Genomic DNA, 18502 nt, shown 5'->3' with positions numbered 1-18502 from the left:
TACTTTTTTTTACATTTGAATCTCACTAATCCTTGACACACTTGATAAGACAAAGCTACAAGGATTCACCGACTTCAGTTTTTTCCCCCTCACCGTTTTTGTTGTGAACTTTGCTCCTCCGACGTCTGTTCTTGGGAGTCCTACTTCGAGAAGCCAAATTGGCTTGTGCAGAAGCTTTGCGGCCGGCCTTGAAAGCCTTTGTTATTGTGTTGGGATCATCAACGTCTGGTACGCTGCTGAAGCTCTCCTTGTCAAACTCTTGTGCTCTGGAGTGGCATTTGGCAAAAGAAGGAGAGGAAGGAGGAGTCTCCTGCAGCTCAGTTTTAGCAGCGACAGCCGTTTTAGATGACTTGAGCTGCCGGATGTTGTTCGTGTAGGAGGTGTTGACTCGATCTGCTGGTCTAATAGTTCAGAGCAGAACAGTAAGAGACAGTAAATGCCAGCGGTCATCAGATAGCATACAGGTGCTCTGGGGAAAACTGACCTGGTTTTTTTGGCGGTGTTGAGGGGGGAGCGCTGCAGTGGAGGAGGGAAGCTCATGTACTCGGTTTTAAAGGAGGTGTTGGGGTCCGGGCGCTGCTTCTGATGTTCGGGAGTGGTCGGACCAAAAGGTTCTTGGAGGAAGCCACCCAAGGTAGAGGGGAATGGAGGGAATAAGGTAAAAGCTTAAGAGACAAAGAAAAGGAACATCCAATGACTTCTCTTTTCATCAAAGCCCACGAAAACAAAGGATTGTCAGAAATTCTTAGGAAGATGCTCATACTGGAAGGGAATGGGGACATTGGAGGGGCTGGCATGTTGTTGGCTGAAGGATGCAGTGTGGAGGAGAAGGGCAGGGAAACGCCAGGAGAGGCTGAGGGACCACAGCTGGACTCTTGAGCTGATCCCCGTTTCTGCGTCTGCCACGCTGCTGCTGAGGAGGAAGGCGGCAGCTGCTGCCCCAGAAGATCATTCAGCACCTGCTTTAGTCTGAAAGAAAAGAGTTCAGACATTTAACCCTCCCCATGCGAGTGTGAAGATACTCCTGTGTGCTTTGGATTTCACCTTTGGATGTTGTTTTGCTGCCAGGCCAGCTGGGTGTAGCACTGGTTCAGCTGATGCATGACCAGCTGGACTTGTGGAGAAGAGCGGTTGTTGGGCAGCACGCTGTACTGACCGGTCAGCAGACTCTGCAGCATAAACGACAGCGTCTGCACAGACAAACAAATCAGTTTATTTTACCGAACGGATCAAAGTAACAATGTCTATGAGCAACACAGCAACACTGATGCATCCATTCTATCCCGTCTGCTTCTGAAATAAGAAAAAAAGATGTCACAATCTTTAAAGCAAGAACAGAAGCAGTTTTCATTTTTGTTGGTTTCACACAAATGTCTCCTGTAAGAACTCAAAAACACATGTGGTCAACAAACTTTACAGCTCTTGATATGACCACCAACAACACACCGCCCCCCTCGGCAGCAACACAGCACAGCTGAGCATTCAAGACGAGGCTCACTAAAAAGTGACGCAGCTGCATTTTTTCACTTCTACTACAAAAGGAAAGCTGGGAAAGATTTAAAGATTTGATACTGAAGCTAATCCCAGATTCATTTCTGCTTACCGCCACAGTTCATGTGGTTTATTAACATTATGCATTAAACCGTAGTATAACAACAGTTAACTCTTCTGGCTCTGTAAAATAATATTTTAGAAAACGATTGGCTTTTTCGAAGATCTAAAAAAAACATGAAAGTGTGCGATTGTTATTTTGCGGTCCTTCCTTTTTGTTTGTTTGACGAGTTATATTTTTAGGCCAAAACAAGGTCCGTCCGTCACGTAATTCACATCATCCACTTGAAACAGAGAGCTCTCAGTAACAGAGAGGGGAAGGGAGGATGGAGCTGCTACATGCCAACAGTCCCACCCACAACTGGTACATTTCTAATGAACTCCTGCTGCTCTGCAGAAACGACAATCATAATGAAAAGACCGAAGGGAACGCTTTTACAACAGATCGAAAGATGATCGGAGTGGGACTTTCTAACATAAGGAGACTTCAGAAACATTTTCTTGAGTTTCATCATCAACAGCTGAGGAAACATCTTCCAGAAAGTGTCGGAGCGTTCACCTGCTGGTCCTGCAGGAGCGTCTGACACATGCCGGAGCTGAAGTCCAGCTGTCTCTGTAAGTGGTTGACTTGTTCCTTCCACTGACTCGTTCCCTCTGCAACCGAGAGCTCAGAGGCCCAGCGCAGGTTCTCCTGTCGGCGGACGCCTCCATGCTGACTTGAGGACTGGTTGAAGCTTCGGGTCTGAGGCTTTGTCTTTGTTTTGTTATGAAGCTGCACGTCGCTCTCGCCAGAAAAGGCAGCTGGAGGCTTTAGATTGCTGAACACACACAAAAACAAGCAGAAAGATTTGAGTAATTGCTGAGATTGGAAAATGGTGGAGCCGTGCCTAGGATCGCCCGCTTGCTCTGACCTTCCCTGGTTTTCCTTGTTGGTGTAGGAGCCCTGGTTCCTGTTCGGCGAGAACAAGGGAAGGTCGTCATCAGAGCTGCTCTCTGTGCATTCTTCTACTTCTTCCTCCTCGTCCTCCTCCTCCGCTCCCAACTCTGAGTGATACTCGTCTGTTTCCCCAGCGTCGTGGCCATCATCATCATCCTCTTCATTATTATCAAGGTGGCAGGGACTGGAACCCCAAGTGGCCATAGTTCTGAAGACAAATTTAGACGTAGCTTCTTGTCATTTACCCCTCCAGTAAAGTTCTCTCTCATCCATAAGTAAAAACCTAGACACTCAAGTTTACCACTTCTGTCACAGCCAGGAGAATTTGAAACAGACCTTGATCAGACGGCCTTCTTAATCACCTTTCATCCCTGCTGACAGACAGTGAGGGTGTAGCGTTTTCTTCATGGTCTTCAATGGGGCAGGACGAGTCCGCGAAACCGTTTCGCCTCTGATGTTCTGCCATTAGTGACTCCAGGTGCTTTCTGCGCTGCCGCAGGTCCTCGCGCATGATCTGCCGCCGCCGCATTTCCGACCAAAGCTGCTGAGGGCGCAAGAACAGGCGGCGCTGGTTAACAGATGAGCGTGCTGCGCTCAAACTGATTTCAGAGACGGAAACCCTCACCCCATCGTCCGTGGCTGACGCAGCAGGCGCCTCTGGAGCAGCCGGTTTGAGAACCGCCAAGTTGGTTTTCTGTCCAGAAGAAGTCACTTTGACGGCGGCGGGAGTGGAGACCATCACTGGAGCTTTCCTCAGCAAACCCTGCTGACTGGCTGTGCTGGACACAGAGGACTGCAGCAACAACAGAGTTTAAAGTTAGAAACTTTACATCAAAACTACTCCCCACCTATCAGTATTTTCTCAGTGAGAAATTCTTTTGTGCATCAAATTTGCATCAGCCGCCTTTCTGTTTCAAAGAGTTGTCCAAAGTGTGTTCATAAAACAGATGTTCCTGCAGTGTGTGGAAGGAGCATCTGTTAACAGTTTTCAATGGAAGCATTGATTTGTCATTCATCAATGCATCACAGATAGGGACCACATTAAGAGATCAGGTTTGGTTTATTTTGAAGAGCTCTACTAAAGCCTCAGTAATCCCGGCTCCAGGTCTGGGTTCATGAGGTCATTCAGTCTCTCCCAGCTTCACCCCTGCTGCAGGACCTGCATCTGAATGACAGCCTCTTTCAAAAAGAGAAAAAATAAACTAAGAATAAAAGTCAGAGAACCTTTTTATTATTGTCTCCGAGGAAAAAAAAAGAAATATCAGAAAGTTCAGGAGGAGATGGATCAGATTTTTCTCCATGTTGGTTTCGAGCTCCATCCACTGATCATGTCATCAACACGTCACAGGCTGAAGCTGAGTTTCTGATTGGTTGATTCGACACAAATTCTTTGCCAAAAATCAGATATTGAAAGTGGATGCCTTAAATTGCGTTCGGTGTGTACATAGCTTTACTTCCAGTAGATGACTAGAAGGTCATCTACTAGAAATATGTAGCATTAATTGAAGTGTCACACGCTGGACTTCAAATTTTGAAACCCAGTATTTAGAGGTTTTAAGGCAGGGGTGGGCAAACTTTTTACCTCCCGGGCAACATAGGGTTTTAAAATTGGATAGAAGGGCCGGACCAGGAGCAGATGAGAGGAGTGAGAGGGAAAAAACATGGAATCTGGATGAAAACATTTGGATGGAAAATTGTATTTTAAAAACAGAACATTTTAGAGTTTTTAGGTTAAAACTTTTGTTCTCAATTTAGAGCCAATTGTACCAACGGCTTGATGTACCTCCTGTAAAACCTGGAGAAATGGTGCGTTCATGTGGTGTTTGAATTATTCGGAATAATGAAAAACAACAAATCTTCCAACAGCACATGGATGCTAGAGCAAGGGGCCCCAAACATTTTCTTGTGAGGGCCACAATAAGTCGTTTTCTTTAAAACTTTAAACTTCTTTTGTCTTTTTCTTTTATTGTGAAGCCCTTTGGTACCTTCAAGGAGTTGTAAAGTGCTATATGAATAAAGTTTCATTCATGCATGATCCTTTTAATAAAATAAAAAACACTGTTTATGAAACAAAAAAAAAAGACCAAATAAGTCTCTATGCGGCTTTTAAAGACAAGAGCCCAGGGAAAAAAATACTAATACATTAAAAAAACAATAAATAGTGGATCGTCTCCAGTCTTCGTCCCGCTGAGGCTTTGAGCGCTGCAGCTCCTCACACGTCTCACAGTTTGCACTAAAACTGAGCAGCTGCTGTGTCCTGCACATCTGTTTCTCATCCAGTAATAATAAAAAAAGCAAATGTCTATGTCTTCTGCTGCAACTACGCAGATGTCTGCATTACCTTTTCACCAGTACAGAGTTCCCTCGTTTAACGCAGGAGTTACGTTCTATAAATAGCCAGTGATCGATGAAATCCACAGAGTCTGATTACAGACGTTTAAGGCAGTAAAACTCCTCACTTTTCTCAGACAGAGAAACATTTTCACCCTTTTCTCGAAGTTTAAATCTTCCTGGAAATTAGATCCAGGATCTTAGAATGAAAACAGAGATCTGATCACGATCAAATATTTCTGTAGATCTGAAGAGCTCAGCGTTTCTGTAGAGGAGACACGGCATGGAGGAGATTGATTGGTAAGCTCTCCAGCCAATCAGGACACAGAACAGGGCGCGCTGTTAAAGAAAAAAAAGCTGTCTAATCACTCTAAAAGAATGAGCTTAACGGGGAAAGATGAACTGCGGCATAGAAAAGAAAGACTGTCTTCTGTTCTGTTGACAGGGATTCAGGTCGGGGCACAGACTGCAGAACGGTGGAATAAAATGTCACGTTCTATGCGGGTCTCGATTGTGTGGCCAGATTAAAAAAAATAAATAAAAAGCATGGGTATCTGTTATTATTCAGTGGGCTGGACCAAACATGGAGGCGGGCCGGACCTGCCCCGGGGGCCGTAGTTTGCCCACCCCTGGTTTAAGGATTTGTGTGAAAATGTATAGCTTTATATCCTCTGTCCTCCTTTACTAACTTAAAAAAGAATTATAAAGTTGCACCAAAAAGTCATCCTATAGTTCTTTCCACAAGGAGAAAAGACAAATGTGCAGCCCTATAAATGTGCAGTCCCTATGTGTGGTGTTATGCAGTTTTCCATCAACTTTAATAGGAAATCATGTAATCAGAGTACTGTACTGTAAGTAAAGTAAAGAAGGAGAAAAAAACAGTAAAAATAATGCAGGGAATGACACCAAAACCACATCAATAGCTGCATTCTCTCTCTTGTTTTTTTTTTAGAAAACTAGATTTTTGGCAGAAAACAGTTGGGCGTGTGGGGCAAGTTTATTCTGTGAGGCATGCAGCAAGATCTGTTATACAGATTGCTAGTTCTGTGTTCTTTATGCTGTTTTCAATTGACAGTGTGGAAAAAGAACTCCTCACACAATCTTTTCTCTCCAACTGTAAACATATTGATTTTTTTTTTTGTAAAGCCCTAAAACAGCAAAGACAAGCAGGTCTGAATGAATGCAGGAAATACCTGAAGGTCAGGACAAGCCCACTGCAGATCCTGGATCTTGTTCTGGATTTCTATGAGTCTCTGGCGTTCTTCGTGGAGCTGCTTCAGTTCCTCCTTCTGCTGACGCAGCTTCTCTTCGTACAGTTTCTCCCTGTGAGGAAAGCAAAAACAGCCGTGATGAAAAGAAAAATACACAACGATGCCACAAAACCAACACTTTCTTAGCTGCACTGACTGCGCTGCTGCTTTTTTTTTTTTTTTTTTAGAAAAATACCACACCTGGCCTTGCTGCTGAAAGCGAGGTCTCTTGGACTCTGCTTGGATCCAGATCCGAATGTTGCTCGGGTATTATTTGGCTGTTGGTGCATAGCTTCATCCTCATTGGCAGTGGTTCCATCGGTGTCGTCACTCTACATTTACAAAGCGGTCTCGTCAGTAGATAAATAAGAGCCAGTTTCTCCACAGGACTCAAAAGAAAACAGAATATTCTCTTTACTATAGTCACGTTTGTTTGCTAATGCAGCGTTCTCTGTATTTACTACAATTTTGACCAGGATACACCTGAAAATATCTGCAGTGAACATTCAACTGAATGCATAATGAACCTACATATAAAAATACATCCCGGTATTTATGAGGCTATCAGTTTCAGACATTTTACTAAAATTCGTGGGTGTTGCATTTTAAATTTTCTTTTGATGGTTGAGAGGTGGTGCATGGTCCAGTAACAGGTTATGGAATGAACTGTGTAGATCAAAGTCTTTCCAGATCCATGGGGGACTGAGAAATTCTTTCTGGGTAAAATACTTCACTAATTTCCCATCATGCACCACCTGACTACCACAAGGAAAAACCCTAAAAAAAAAAAAAGAACATCTTCAACATGACTACAGAACCAGAACATTTCATCTTTGACCTGAACCATGGCGACCAGCTCCTGCAGCTGCCGGAGTTTCTGTTTGGCTGACTGCCGGTGAACTTTCTGGGGAAATCCGGCATCGTTCCCGAGGCTGCTCCTCCGACTGGACTCCGACACGCTGTCTGGAACCACCGCCCGCGCTGCTCCATCGTTACAAGCGCACTCCTCTTCTCCATCGTCATCTCTCACTTCACTATAAGGGATGTCCCTGTTGTATTGGCATTCTGAACAAGAAAAGGGGACAATCAAGTCCGAGGTTCTGAAAATTGGCTTTAGACATGAAATAAGTGGTTAAAAAAAGCATGTTTGAAAAACTGAGAGGTGAACAGATTTACTGGATCTACCTGTTCCTTCAAACCATGTCATCAAAATCAACATTCACGAGAATATAAAAATGAACTATAATAAGTGTCTGATAGACACCTAATGATATTCACAACACTGAGTCCTGTTAGCGTATTCATGAGCAAACCTATGGCAGCTGGGATGTTCAGGGCGTGGCGATTGGCTGCTGTTCGGTTGTTGATCTCACAGTTAGTGTTGAGTCTGCTGTCCTGGTTGTTGGTTGCAGCCCTGATGCTACATCGATTAGCCAGACTGTTCAAGTCTGTCCAGTTCCTGCTGCGCTGAGAGTTTCTACAAAGAAAGGGCAATAAATGTCGTCAGTGACAAATCAGCACTATTGAGAAAAAAGAACCTAACCTCATTGAATTAAGGAGGAAGAAGAAAAAAAGACAATTTATTTAGCTCAAATATCTTTAAGATATCTAATGAAAATCATCTTTTGGGGGTTTTAAAAAAAAATTTTAATGAAAGAGGACATATATAAAAAAATGAAGCTTAAAATTGCCTCTCTGAGTATTCAGATCATTGTAAATAAGGAGCAGACGAAAAAAAAATGCGTTTGAAAAAACTTTTGTTGTAATGTAGAAATTACTACGGCAAGCCACAAGCTCACTGCTCCGTTGTAATTCTGATGCATCCACCTGCAGAAACAATTAGTTTCTGCATAAACAAAGTGAGTCTTTGTTTTCCTTGTCTGAGCTGGAATCTGGTTCAAAACTGTTCGGCTGGATAGCTCTGATATTGCTCGCCATTTTGTTGCACCGCTAATGTGAGGTTGGGGGTGTGAAGGGCTGTAAGCTAGCAGAAGAGAGCCTAAACAAAGGGATGATGGGAAGGGGGCCGGGATCGCTGTGTGCCAACGGTCCCACCCACAACTCAGAGGTGAATTTCTGATTATGTCCTGTCGCTCTGTAGAAACTTTGTCCTAGAAAACGACAGGTTTTCTGATTTTTGCTAAAAACGGCATCATCCTAATTAAAAAGGACCACTGCAAACGCTTCAACAATACATCAAAAGATGATGGGAGGGGGACTTTAGTATAACTGATACATTGGTTTTTCAAAGTAATGCAGTCGTGTTTTTTTTTTTAATCCACAATTACCTTATGTTAGTTACAGGTTCCTGATTTTCCTGTTCTGAGTCAAATGTAGCCTCAAAAATCGACCCTTCCTCTGTCTCATCTTCCTCCTCATCAGCATCTTTCACATTTTCATTGACTGCATCCACCATCATGTCGGAGGTCTGCTCGTAGTACTGAACTAATTCCCGCAGCTCATTCAGACGCTTATGGACCTCCTTTAACTTCCTGCATGAACATGTGGAAGAAGAGGAAATCCGTATTTGGATGAAATGATTCAAAAAGTAACATCATAAAAAAGCCAGAATTCCTCTTTTCTTTTGAAAAAGCCCCACACAAAATATAACTAAACAAATACAAGAGAAGAATCTTGGTAAAAAGAAGATAGACTTAACAACAGAAAGCCCACTGTAGGCTGCAATGAAACACTGCCTAGGTGCTCCACCCTCCCGCGGATATTTGAGCTGTAGTTTGTACCTGAGCTTGTCAGCGGAGTTGGAGCCGTCCTGCTGCTGTGAGAATGACGGCTGGAATGAGGTGGAAGCCAAAGCCCCGTTAGAAAATAAAGCTGATGGACACTCTGAGGACCCTTGAGCTCCTGGACTATGCTGTGCTGATGAGCCACGACCTGATGGAAACCACATGGGGTTCATCCCCTTTTGTCAGGACAAAAGTAAATTCATTTAGAATGGCTCAAAAGAGCATAGAAATCCCTCTCACATGAGTTGTTATTTAACGTTTGGTCTCGGAGGGAGTGTAGCTCTCTCAGAATCTTGTCCATGGTTTGCTTCTTGTCTTGAAGCTCCTGGAGCTTGGTCAGTTTGGCGCTAGCAGCTGATGCTCCAGAGTCCAACCCGGCATGAGGGCCAGAGGCGGAGTGGAGGAGGGGCCTGTGCTGAGGGGCCCCCACGGCTAGGGGAGACCTGGACCAACAAACCTCTCTGGAGAGCGAAAGACTCTGTGCCTGACGACGGTTATCCGGCACGGCTTTTGTCTGTAGAGATGAGAGCAACTGTAAAATGAAACGCCCCGCCTGCTATTCATACCAACAGCACCGATCTGGGTTCTGTTAGATAGTTGTGCAAACCATACTGTAGAAAACCGATGTTCTACATGCTAACTTGAAGCAGCAAAACTGCATTGCATGCAAGCAAACTCTTCAAAAGTTCAAGACTGTGTGATTCTAACATTTGTTTGTCCAAAAATAGATACTGAACCTGAGAGTCGTGAAGCTGGTTGTGAAAGCGCTGAATCAGCTCGTTTAACTCCTCATTCAGTTCTGATGTGATGCTTAAGCCTGATATACTGCCGGTGGTTTCCGTGACGACTGAGGGCAACAACACATAAATCATTTACTAACATGTACAGACATTATTATGTACAAATTTGACAGGATTTTCAGAACTGAAAGTGTTTTGTCAACTGGATCTGTGCAAACGTTGCAATGCCAACATTTGTTGGCTTCCAGCTCTTTATGGTCTGTCTGCAGCTTCATATTAAAGTGGGGAACATTGTTGCAGTTGCTTGTGTGTGTGTCTCACCGTTGTCTTCAGTCAAGGCAAGCGCCTGCTCTGTGCTGTGCTGCATAGCCATCAATGCTTCCTGTCGGCCCTGCAGCGCTCGGAGCTGCTCCTGCTGCTCCAGCATCTTCTTCAGCAGCTCGTGCTGCTTACGCAGGTTCTCCAGTTCCTCCCTTTGGTCAGCACTCGCAGCCTCTGGCCTGATGTCCTAAAATATACAGCCATGCATCAGTGCAAGGACTGAATCAATCAAGCTCACACAGGCAAGAATGCACTGTCAGGATTCTAGACTAATAAAGGTGGGGCTGAAAAAAGTAAAAACAGTCTTGGTTTTTTTATGTACTTTTACATAATTTCTTATGTAGAGAAGAGCTGTTCAGTATCTACTAAAATCCAATATTAAAAATCCAATAGGGTTTTAAAAATGCAGACAAATAGGAAAATGCCCAACTACAAATACACTCACTGCTGCATTGGAAACCTCTGAAGACAGAACCTCAATGTTCACAGAAGCACTTTCTGCCAGAGAACCAGAACCAACAGCAGATTCCAAGGTCCCCATATCACAGTCATCCACCTCCTGTGCCTACAAACAGAATCAAAGTGAGCCACAGAGCGTCACAGAATGACATCATAGACCTTTCTTTACAACAGCATAGGGAGAATTGCAAAGGATTGCTGCTGAGGCGGAGAAAGGGTTGTTTGCTAGGACTGCTTTGTGTTCAAGACTGAAGGAGGATGGAAGAACACAACCAACCAGAAAGTGTGATCCATCAATGTCAGGATCATCGGGATGAAAATGACAAGAACTTGTAAAGGCCACAAAATGTACATTTTAATCTTCTAACAAAAAGCACTTCAGCAAAAATGTAGTGTGCAATGTGAAATGGTTCAGACCAATTTTAGTGCAAAAAATATCAACTTTTCAGAGGAACAATCCCAGATTGTTCATTATTTAAGCAAGTAAACTAAAGTTAAAGAAATACTCTAAAGACAGCACAGAAAGTAGTTATACTATGTCCCAATTTATAAGATTTAATACTAAATAAAATAGATATGACAGATATCACACATTGTTTTGACAGCAAAAGCTTCTTCTAAAAATCAAGATAAACAAAAAAAAAAAACGTTTCAACGTTTCACTTTAGATCAGAGCTAACTAAACAAGCAAATAAAATTACATGTTTAAAAAAGAGAAACTAACCAGCATTTTCTGTAACAAACGCAGGCAGGACTTCTCCTTCTCCCGGAGGTGTTCAATGAAACTAGAAAGACGCTCCACTTTTGCCGGCACGTCGTTCTTTTCCACCATCTCGTCCCTCACGGAGCTGAGCTTACCGATGTAGTCCCGAATTTGGACCAGTTTGCTCACCACCTGAGAGGGTAGAAGGAGGGGATAATTCAGCATGGGTTTGAGAGGGAAAACAAAAAACATGGGGTTTAAGGGAAGCTATGAGAACGTCTGTGGTGAACGCTCAGGAAAGGCGACACGAGGGCAGAAGAAGAGCTGGGCAAAAAACTCTCTGGGCATTCGGAGTGGAATATTTATAAATTGTCCTAAATACAGCCTAGCTTCAGCTGCACTCAGCCTCTCTCACTTTTATCCTAGTTTTGATTTCTTTCCAGTAGATTCTGGTGGGGGGGAATGAGTACAGTACTATTAGAAACCTGCATGAATGCAATTTCATCCAATTGTTTTTGGAAGATGTAAGAGTAAAAAATAAACAAAAGAATTCCCACAGGAGTTTACTTTGAGGGCCTAAAGTGGCTCCTGACATCCATCTCTGCTTTTCTATTAACTTAGTAAATTATTCAATAACTATACATTTGATGAAGATAAAAATAAAAAGCTAGTTTAATCCAGAACCCACTAAATCTCTTCCAGAATCATGGGTTGCTGGAGCCTATCCCAGCAACTGTTGGGCGAAGGCGGGGTAAACCCTGAACAGCTCGCCAGTCTGTTGTAGGGCCTCGCACACATTCACACACACCTAGGGGACATTTAGAGACCAATTAACCTATGAAGCATGTTTTTTGGACTGTTGGATTAAGCCAGAGAAAACCCACACATGCACAGGGAGAACATGCAAACTCCACACAGAAAAGTCCCAACCGGGATTTGAACCAGAGCCTTCTCACTATGAGGTCCAGAGTGTTAACCACTACACCACCGTGCAGCTCAAACCAATTTAAGTGTTCAAAAAAAAAAAAAAAAAACAACAACTATAAGATTACCTGATCCAAGTGGTCAAAGTTTTCCCACAGTCGCCTTTATTGCTACATTTCCTACCTCTTTCTATGGGCATTTCATGACCATAACAACCACAAAACAATACCTGGCTGCTGTCTAATTTCACATCCTCTCCTCCATATTCCCTCTGCGACGGGAGTCTTCTCTCTTTGTCACCGCTTCCCAGCCTGGTAGCTTCTTTGGACAGAACCAGAGGAGTTAACTTCTCCCTGAGTCCTGGACTCTGCTTCTTGACTTCCTTGGAAATCACTGGGGTGGTGGGGGCAGAGGCGGAGGGGTGGAGCAGCTCCTTGCTTTTGTTAGTGTTTACATGCAGGGGTAAGAAGTTGTGGGGTTTCTTGGCCTCTCCTGCAAACTGCCGCTGGTTGTTGGCAGCTGTGACGCGCCCCTGAGAGTCACTGCCAATACTCCTCTGGATCAGAAAACAATAGATGAACCGTTAGTGCTGCAGAAGATTTCAGATATTTATCTGAGCAGATAAAAGAACTTTCTTCAACAGGTACTTTGAACTATTTGAAGTGTTTATCAAGGTATTTCACAGTTCTAGTATTTTAAGAAAACAAGTAAAAATACTGATTCAATTTTTGTTGTCAAAGTTTGTGATGTCACAAAAAGTTGGCTTTTCCAAAGATGAAAAAAACTAAGAAATTGTTTTAAAATCTGAAAACAGATTAACACTAAAGGTTAGTGTGTATTTAAACTGGGGATTTTACCCCAGTCTGAGGCCCAGCTGTAATTAAAAAGACCCACTCCATTCAAAATCGGACATTTTTAACATGTTCTTGTGGCGTTTTTCTGATGATGGAGGACATAGAAAAAGAAAAATGACTCTTAAAATGGCATTTCTGAGTGTTTCTTTATTCAAATCGTGGTGAATCAGGAGCAGACAAAAAATAAATAAATGTGTGAAATAGGTGTGTGTGAAATAAACTGGGAGGGCCACAAGCTCCCTGTGGTGAGCTCTCAGCAACAGGAAAGTTGACGGTGGCAAGGTTGCCGCACGCCAAAGGTCCTACCCACAACTCACAGGCAAATTTCTAATGATCTACTGCTATTCTGCAGAAAATATATCCCAGAAAATGGAAAAGATTTTTTGCTCAATCCTGATTAAAAGACCACTGGGAAATCTTTAGAATAGATCAAAGGATGACTGGAGTGGGACTTTAACATAACATCTTCCTCTAACACAAGGACGATTTTTTTACTACATAAGAGAGCATCACTATTAATGTGCGTTTAGACACATACATCAGGCTTCCTTTGTCCATTTATCTGTGATCTCCATGCCCTTGAGTTCAGCTGTGTTTTTACCTCGTCCATGTCTGTGAAATTGATCCTTTGACGCAGTTTTTCCAGCTCAGCCTGATCAGGTACAGACATTTGGGTGGTGTATTTGATGTGGGGAAAGGAATGTGGAGTGTGAGCTCGCCGACGGCCCGCCCCCGGGGTGGACTCTGGGGATATATCGTTTGTCAGGCGACTTTCCACCACCGCTGCAGACAACTTTTTCTTATTTTTATCCGAAGATCGGTTGGCTTTCTTTTGCTGGACACCCCAATCCTGACAAAATGGAAGATAATCATTATGCACACATTGTGGAGAGCTCTCCATTTTAGTGGTTAGATAGACAGAGTGGTGACACTCCAAATTCTAAGGGGATTATGCTTCTCGCGGAAAGGCAACACTTTTCAGCATGAACAAAGTTATGTTTATGTCAAGCATGTACCATGTTGTTGAGTCGATCATCCAGGCTGGAACTGGTTACCGTCCAGTTGTGCAGATCTTCTTCACCGTCATCAAAAGGAGGACCTCCAGTTGCCATGTCAACTACTTAGTTTGCTGGAATTCACAAAACATTATGGTCACTACTCAGAAACCAGAAAATCAAAGTCTTCAAATACTTCTTTTAATCTTACGTGAAGTACATTTACAAGTATAAGTTATTAATTTAAACATTTTGGGAAATATTTTTTAAGTAAATGTCGATTTTAAAACTGAGCCCCAATTATTTACAATTTATTTTGAAAATCCCTTCCGAATTTGTAAAGCTATAAAACTGTCCAATTATTTACCTGTTTTTGTAAATTAATGCCTTTTTTGTATTTATTGTATTACTTTTAGTTTGTTTGTTTTTTTGGGTTTGTTGTTGCATTTTGATCCTTATGTTCTTTTGGGAAATTATAGTTTGTGACTTTGAATGTCAATAATGGAAAAAAAATGGGGGGGGAAATGTGTACAAAATAAAAAGTGAGAAAATACAGCAGCTTCAAAATGATTTTAATACAAAAATAAAATCAAGAGCGCGCGCTGTTTCCCGGGGAAACAGAAACGATTCATCCGCCGCGAGGACACAACGCAGAGGGGGAGGGGGGATGATGATGTTTCAAAAAAACCTATGCAACATCCACCCACAAAAAAAACCTAACATCTTTAATATTTTAACAAATTCATATTCCTGTGCAAAACTTCGTTTCAATTGTATACCTTGTTCAAGAAACCCGCTCGTGACATATATGTTGTCTAACACATTTAGGAGCCAATCACTCCCGCATCCACTTTTCAAAAGAACATTTGCGGGTCACCTAGAAGAACACATAAAAGTGAAATGCTAGAGTCAACAACAATGTTCTCGTGCTTGGCAGTATGGTATGGCTGGCTAATATGTGGCTAAGCTTGACACAAACTTGCTCGTCCAAGAAGAGAGCACATCTGGGATACTTGAACCAAACAAACATTTCGTGTCACCTTGGTAAAGCTAAACTGTAAAATAAAATTGTGTTTGTTACCTTATTAAGTTGAGGACTGCACGCAGAGAACGCTAGCCGATGGTGGTAATAGAAAAAACTGCAAGTTTCATGCTCACTTGTTTCGTCGTTTTCTTGAAACTGCACTTGCTAAGATAGCTAGCTTGCGATTTCAAAAAGATGTACGTCGGGAACCATCCAGAGCCCCGAGCAGGACACAGATTTAGCCTCAGAGAACCAAGTATACGTTTGTATAAGTTTAAAAATGTATCTGTGAATCTGGTTAAAAGCCTTTTCATTAACAAAGACGTCACGGAGTTCCACAAACACACGAAACACCACTAAATGTAAGCGGTCAAACTACTATTAGACTCCTAAACGCTAGGTGGCGGCAGGGCTAGAAAATAACAAATAAACGGAAGTTTATTTTCAGGAAGCCACGACGTTCACTGCGCGTTAGTGCAAAATTACTCGTTCACGGACCTATTGCGGACCGAGTGGCATAAGTTGAAAGGAAAAACGAGCTTTTGGTAAGACATTGTTTCTCCTTTTTTCTCATCTGTTTTAATGTTAAATTTTGGGGTTGTTTAGTTTCCGCGTGACGTCCGTGAGCCTCTTAGCATTTAAAGCTAAGCTAGCGGACTAGGCTAGCAAGGAAAAGCTAACATCAAAGTATCTAAGTATACCATCGGTCCGCGCTAGCAAGTAAACTTTTTACTTACTTACCTGTATTTTTTTGTTGGCTCTATTGTTAACTCCAGGGAGAACCATGGGCTCCTCGAAGAAACACAAGGAGAAGAGCCGCGAGGAGACTGAAGACCGTCGCCGTGAGCACAAGAAACATCGACACAAGGAACGGGACAGAGACACTTCGGATCGTGATAAAGACAAACGGAAACGATCCAGATCAAGGGAAAGGAGCAGACGGGACAGTCGCAGTAAGGGCGAAAAAAGCAGCGGCGAGCCGCGGGTTAAGAGAGAGAAAGTTGACCTTGGATACCAGGAAAGTAAGACTGAAACGCAGCCTCAGAGTGCAAGTGGTGATGCGTCTCTAAGCATTGAGGAAACAAACAAGCTGAGAGCCAAGCTCGGGCTGAAGCCTCTAGATTTGAATGAGAACAAGAAAGAACTTGGGACAAAAGAAGATCCAATGGTCGCTGAAACCATCAACCCAATTGTGATCCAACAGCAGAAAGAGATGAGAGAGAAGCTTGCAGCCTTGAAAGAAAAACGCCTTCTCAACAAGAAACTGGGTAAAGTAAAAACCCTAGCTGAGGAAGATTGGCTGGATGACACAGCTGCTTGGGTAGAGAGAAGCCGAAAGCTGGCTAAAGAAAAGGAATTGGCAGAGAAAAGAGCCAAACTTCTGGAAGAAATGGATCAAGAGTTTGGTGTCAGCAATCTTGTAGAGGAGGAGTTTGGTCAAAGTAAACAAGAAGCATATACATCTCGTGATCTAAAAGGTCTTAAAGTGCAGCACAAGCTGGAATCTTTCAGTGAAGGTCAGAGCGTTATCCTGACCCTAGAAGACAAAGGTGTACTTGAAGAGAAAGAAGATGTGCTCGTAAACGTGGGGCTGATCGACAAGGAAAAGGCAGAAAAAAACGTAGAGTTGAAGAAGAAGAAGCCTGATTACAAGCCCTACCAAGAAGAGGAAAGTGTGGAAGACATGGCCACGTTCAAGAGCCATACTGTACTCTCAAAATACGATGAAGAGATTGAAGGTGAAAAGAAACAGAGTTTCCGATTGAGCACAGGTGGCTTTGCAGATGGGGAGCGAGAAAGGGAGCTGCAGTCGGTCAGAGAAGCTCTGCGAAACCAAGCACAGTCCTTGCAAATGCCAGTCCTCACCATTGCATCAGAATATTACACACCTCAGGAAATCGTGGGCTTCAACAAGACTAAGCGCCGCGTGAGAAAGATCCGGAAGAAGGAGAAATCTGCTGTTGACCTGCTGCCTGACGACACTCGCAGCACTGATTTTGGCTCTAGAACACGAGGAAGGGGCCGCAAAAACGACGGCGATGTGGAGGAAGTACAGGAGGAAACCAGGTGTACACTTGAAACCCCCCAAGAGTCAGATGACATCCGTATGGCAGAAATGGAAATGAGCGATGATGAAAACTTCCTAGCTCCGGAGCCGGTCACAATTGAGGAGGATGAGGCAGAACAAGAACTACAGAAACAACTGGAGAAGCAGAGGAAATTGAAGCAGAAGCAGCTTCTCAAGGACTCAGGGGAGAAGGTGGTTGAGAAGATTAGGGACATCATCAAGAGTGATGACGACAATGATCCAGAGAAGAAAAACATCGTTTTCAATGCCACCTCAGAGTTTTGCAGAACCCTGGGTGATATTCCCACTTATGGGCTGTCAGGTAACCGGGAGGACCAAGAGGATATTATGGACTTTGACCAGGAGGAAGAAAAAGATGATGTTGCGGGATCAGACTCTGAAATTGATGAAAACATTGGATGGAGCTCAGTTAACTTGGATGAAGAGCAAAAACCATCAGAATTCACCACAGCCTCTGCAACTATTTTGGATGAAGAACCCATAGTCAACTCTGGCCTTGCTGCAGCCTTAAAGCTGTGTACAAATAAAGGCTTATTGGACACTCAAATGCAGAAAGTGGCTCGTGTTAGAGCGACGAAGGGCTCCCTGCCCAATGACAACTATTGCATCGAAGACAAAATGGGCTTTGATGATAAGTACAGTCGCAGAGAAGAATACCGGGGTTTCACTCAGGATTTCAAGGATAAAGATGGATACAAGCCTGAAATCAAGATCGAGTACGTGGATGAGTCCGGCCGGAAACTCACGCCAAAAGAGGCTTTCAGACAACTTTCCCATCGATTTCACGGAAAGGGATCTGGGAAGATGAAGACCGAAAGAAGGATGAAAAAGCTAGAGGAGGAAGCACTTCTGAAGAAGATGAGCAGCAGCGACACACCTCTTGGGACTGTGGCTTTGCTTCAAGAGAAACAGAAATCCCAGAAAACCCCATACATCGTGCTTAGTGGAAGCGGGAAAAGTATGAATGTTAACAACATCACAAAATGAGAAAACTGGATGTGTCGAATAGATATAGAATAGAGGCACATGCCAGCGGATTATAAGATGCGTAGTACAACTTTGCATTGTAATTAATACAGGTTCCAATGTCAGGAGTGTTGTGTAAAACCTGTGTAAATGTGCAACTGTTGACTTGTTTAGTAAACATTTGTTTCTATTGTCTTGAAAGAGTAACTTTCAGAAACCTCAAGTATAAATACGATCTGTAGAGGTTTAATGTTTGCTTTTGAAATGGTTAAAGTAGCAAATCAGAGAAAGAAATTTAACTTGACCTATTTCCCTAATAAATCATTTACATTAGACACAAACGTGTGGAAATCTTTAGCTTTAACTGTTGGGAAAATTGTTGCTTAAATGTAATGTTTGGGAAATGTTTTTGGTGGAACATTTCAAAGTTATTAGAGATGTCATGTCCGCTGCAGATCCTAATGATCCTAGCACACAAGTATAGTATAAACACCTAAAATTTTTGATTCTGCGTTTCAATTTTTGGATTTTCTTTTTCTTATACAGTTACAAAAGAACTGTATTTGAAAGAAGTATGTTTTGGTGATGTTTCATTGAATAAATTCGATATTTTA

The 18502-nt window shown here is 42.9% G+C and overlaps 2 protein-coding genes across 8 annotated transcripts in view; one reads left to right on the top strand and one right to left on the bottom strand.

The window, feature by feature from the left end:
• pcm1 (pericentriolar material 1) overlaps positions 1-15666 on the bottom strand; it is a 23287-nt gene extending 7621 nt beyond the window's left edge. For 3 of the 7 annotated variants that reach the window (XM_023957957.1, XM_023957972.1, XM_023957970.1), the window contains exons 1-24: positions 14891-15199; positions 14589-14686; positions 13831-13943; positions 13416-13664; positions 12190-12516; positions 11058-11228; positions 10320-10439; positions 9875-10061; positions 9551-9660; positions 9054-9327; positions 8811-8961; positions 8358-8561; positions 7383-7546; positions 6908-7134; positions 6271-6401; positions 6013-6142; positions 3114-3281; positions 2851-3032; positions 2463-2696; positions 2111-2369; positions 1045-1190; positions 764-969; positions 485-665; positions 94-401 (exon numbers count right to left, since the gene is read on the bottom strand). In XM_023957957.1, the coding sequence (XP_023813725.1) occupies positions 94-401; positions 485-665; positions 764-969; positions 1045-1190; positions 2111-2369; positions 2463-2696; positions 2851-3032; positions 3114-3281; positions 6013-6142; positions 6271-6401; positions 6908-7134; positions 7383-7546; positions 8358-8561; positions 8811-8961; positions 9054-9327; positions 9551-9660; positions 9875-10061; positions 10320-10439; positions 11058-11228; positions 12190-12516; positions 13416-13664; positions 13831-13926 (4225 nt within the window). In that variant the 5' untranslated portion in view covers positions 13927-13943; positions 14589-14686; positions 14891-15199. Of the gene's footprint in view, positions 1-93; positions 402-484; positions 666-763; positions 970-1044; positions 1191-2110; positions 2370-2462; positions 2697-2850; positions 3033-3113; positions 3282-6012; positions 6143-6270; positions 6402-6907; positions 7135-7382; positions 7547-8357; positions 8562-8810; positions 8962-9053; positions 9328-9550; positions 9661-9874; positions 10062-10319; positions 10440-11057; positions 11229-12189; positions 12517-13415; positions 13665-13830; positions 13944-14588; positions 14687-14890; positions 15200-15574 lie in introns of those variants that run through there. The other 4 variants (XM_023957968.1, XM_023957967.1, XM_023957973.1 and 1 more) reach the window with 4 other exon arrangements.
• sart1 (SART1, U4/U6.U5 tri-snRNP-associated protein 1) lies at positions 15254-18502 on the top strand. Its single transcript, XM_004065951.4, has 2 exons — positions 15254-15378; positions 15610-18502. The coding sequence occupies exon 2, from the start codon at positions 15618-15620 to the stop codon at positions 17907-17909; it is 2292 nt and encodes a 763-aa protein (XP_004065999.2). The 5' UTR covers positions 15254-15378; positions 15610-15617; the 3' UTR covers positions 17910-18502.

This window comes from Oryzias latipes, chromosome 1 (assembly GCF_002234675.1).
Source record: "Oryzias latipes chromosome 1, ASM223467v1".
Taxonomy (NCBI): Eukaryota; Metazoa; Chordata; class Actinopteri; order Beloniformes; family Adrianichthyidae; genus Oryzias; species Oryzias latipes.
The sequence above is the reverse complement of the archived record's forward strand: the minus strand, read 5'-3'. Positions and strand labels throughout refer to the sequence as shown.